Source organism: Brachionichthys hirsutus, chromosome 16 (genome assembly GCF_040956055.1).
Source record: "Brachionichthys hirsutus isolate HB-005 chromosome 16, CSIRO-AGI_Bhir_v1, whole genome shotgun sequence".
NCBI classification, from domain to species: Eukaryota; Metazoa; Chordata; class Actinopteri; order Lophiiformes; family Brachionichthyidae; genus Brachionichthys; species Brachionichthys hirsutus.
The window spans coordinates 12546126-12547806 of record NC_090912.1 but is presented as its reverse complement, the minus strand read 5'-3'; the positions used below and the strand labels follow the sequence as shown (position 1 = coordinate 12547806).

Here is a 1681-nt window from a genome sequence, read left to right as displayed (position 1 = left end):
TCGGCCGGCGTCTCCAGAAATTACCATAATTTAACATAACTGGGAGGCGTGGCTTCATTTAAACTGAAATAATCTTCAGGACCCAGCCAGGTTTCAGTCAAACAGAAAATATCTACATGCTGATCTGAGATCAGATCATTTATTAAAAATGCCTTCGACGCCAAAGAGCAAATATTCAAAAGTCCATATTTAATGGTTTTACTATTATTAATTTCTGTGGCGGCAGTTTTTATTTTTATAAGGTTTCCAGGAGTAACACGTCTCCTGTACAATTTAACAACCTTAGGGGGAACAGACACCATCTCTATAGACACCATCTCTATGGGGTTCTGTGTGGGGTTCTGTGTGGGGTTCTGGATGGGTGACTGATCCAGAGGACGCTCAGAGATGGGTGTAGGACTACATCTCTGACTCCTGGTCCCGACTCTGGATTGTCAGGGTTTTGGTTGTCTAACAAACTCGGTCAGATTGCTAGAAATGAGAGCTGCGCCACCAAACGTAGGATGGACACCGTCTCTCCTAATAAGACCAGGTTTTCCCCAGAATGTCTGCCAGTTATTTACGAAGCCCACGTTGTTTTCCGGACACCACCTAGACAGCCAGCGGTTGAATGACGACATGCGGCTAAACATATCGTCACCCGTCAGATTGGGGAGGGGGCCAGAGAAAACTACGGAGTCCGACATAGTCCTAGCAAAGCTACACACCGACTCAATATTAATTTTAGTGACCTCCGACTGGCGTAGCCGGACGTCATTAGTGCCGACGTGGATTACAATCTTACGGTATTTGCGTTTAGCTTTCGCCAGCAACTTCAAATTTGATTCAATGTCGCCCGCTCTGGCCCCCGGGATACACCTCACTATGGCCGCTGGAGTCGCTAGCTTCACGTTTCTGAGAATGGAGTCACCAATCACCAGAGTACTGTCCTCAGCAGGTGTGTCGCTGAGCGGGGAAAATCTATTAGAAACGTGAACGGGGCGGTGGTGAACCGTAGCAGGCTTCGGACTATGCTTCCTCCGAACAGTCACCCAGCCGCCTTGGTGTCCCGGCTGCTCGGAAGACGGGACACAGTTAGCGGCTCGGTCCGCACCGCTAAGGGAGGGCTGGCTAGCTATCGAAGCTACTGGATTCGCTTCTATGGTGCGGAACCGGGTCTCTAAATCATTTAGCCTCGTCTCCAACATAGCAAATAGACTACACCTCTTACATGTTTCGCTGTCAGTAAAGGAGGCAGAGGAGAAGCTAAACATTTGACACACTGAGCAGGACAGCGGAGAGGCAGAGGGAGAAGCCATCGCTAGCTAGCTAGCGGTGCTAAAAGCTATTCGATAGTTAGCTTATCAAACTAAAGGAGAAACACCCCAAAGAGTTTTGAAAATTGGCGGCGTTAATCCGCTAACAATAAATAGGACAGGTAGTGATTAAAGTTATGTGGGAAAAGAGCAGAAAAAGTGGCAGAGAGAACAAACAATTCGTGTAACAAGCGGACAGGAAGTGACGCAATACGCTCACCGGGGTACGTCCACAGGAAGTCAAGGCAGGACAAAATTCAAAGTGATGGTTGTTGTGTCACTTGTTGGATATATCAAATATCAGATTGTATAATTCACCCCTTTGTGTAGGGAGGACAGCTAACATCCAATTAGCCATTAATATGACCATGTGTAATACATCACTG

General features: G+C 47.3%; 1 protein-coding gene across 1 annotated transcript; it reads right to left on the bottom strand.

Moving 5' to 3' along the window:
* Positions 1 to 434: 434 nt before the first annotated feature.
* On the bottom strand, positions 435 to 1298 carry LOC137906175 (uncharacterized). The gene has a single exon (XM_068750480.1). The coding sequence runs from the start codon at positions 1296 to 1298 to the stop codon at positions 435 to 437; it is 864 nt and encodes a 287-aa protein (XP_068606581.1).
* Positions 1299 to 1681: the final 383 nt, after the last annotated feature.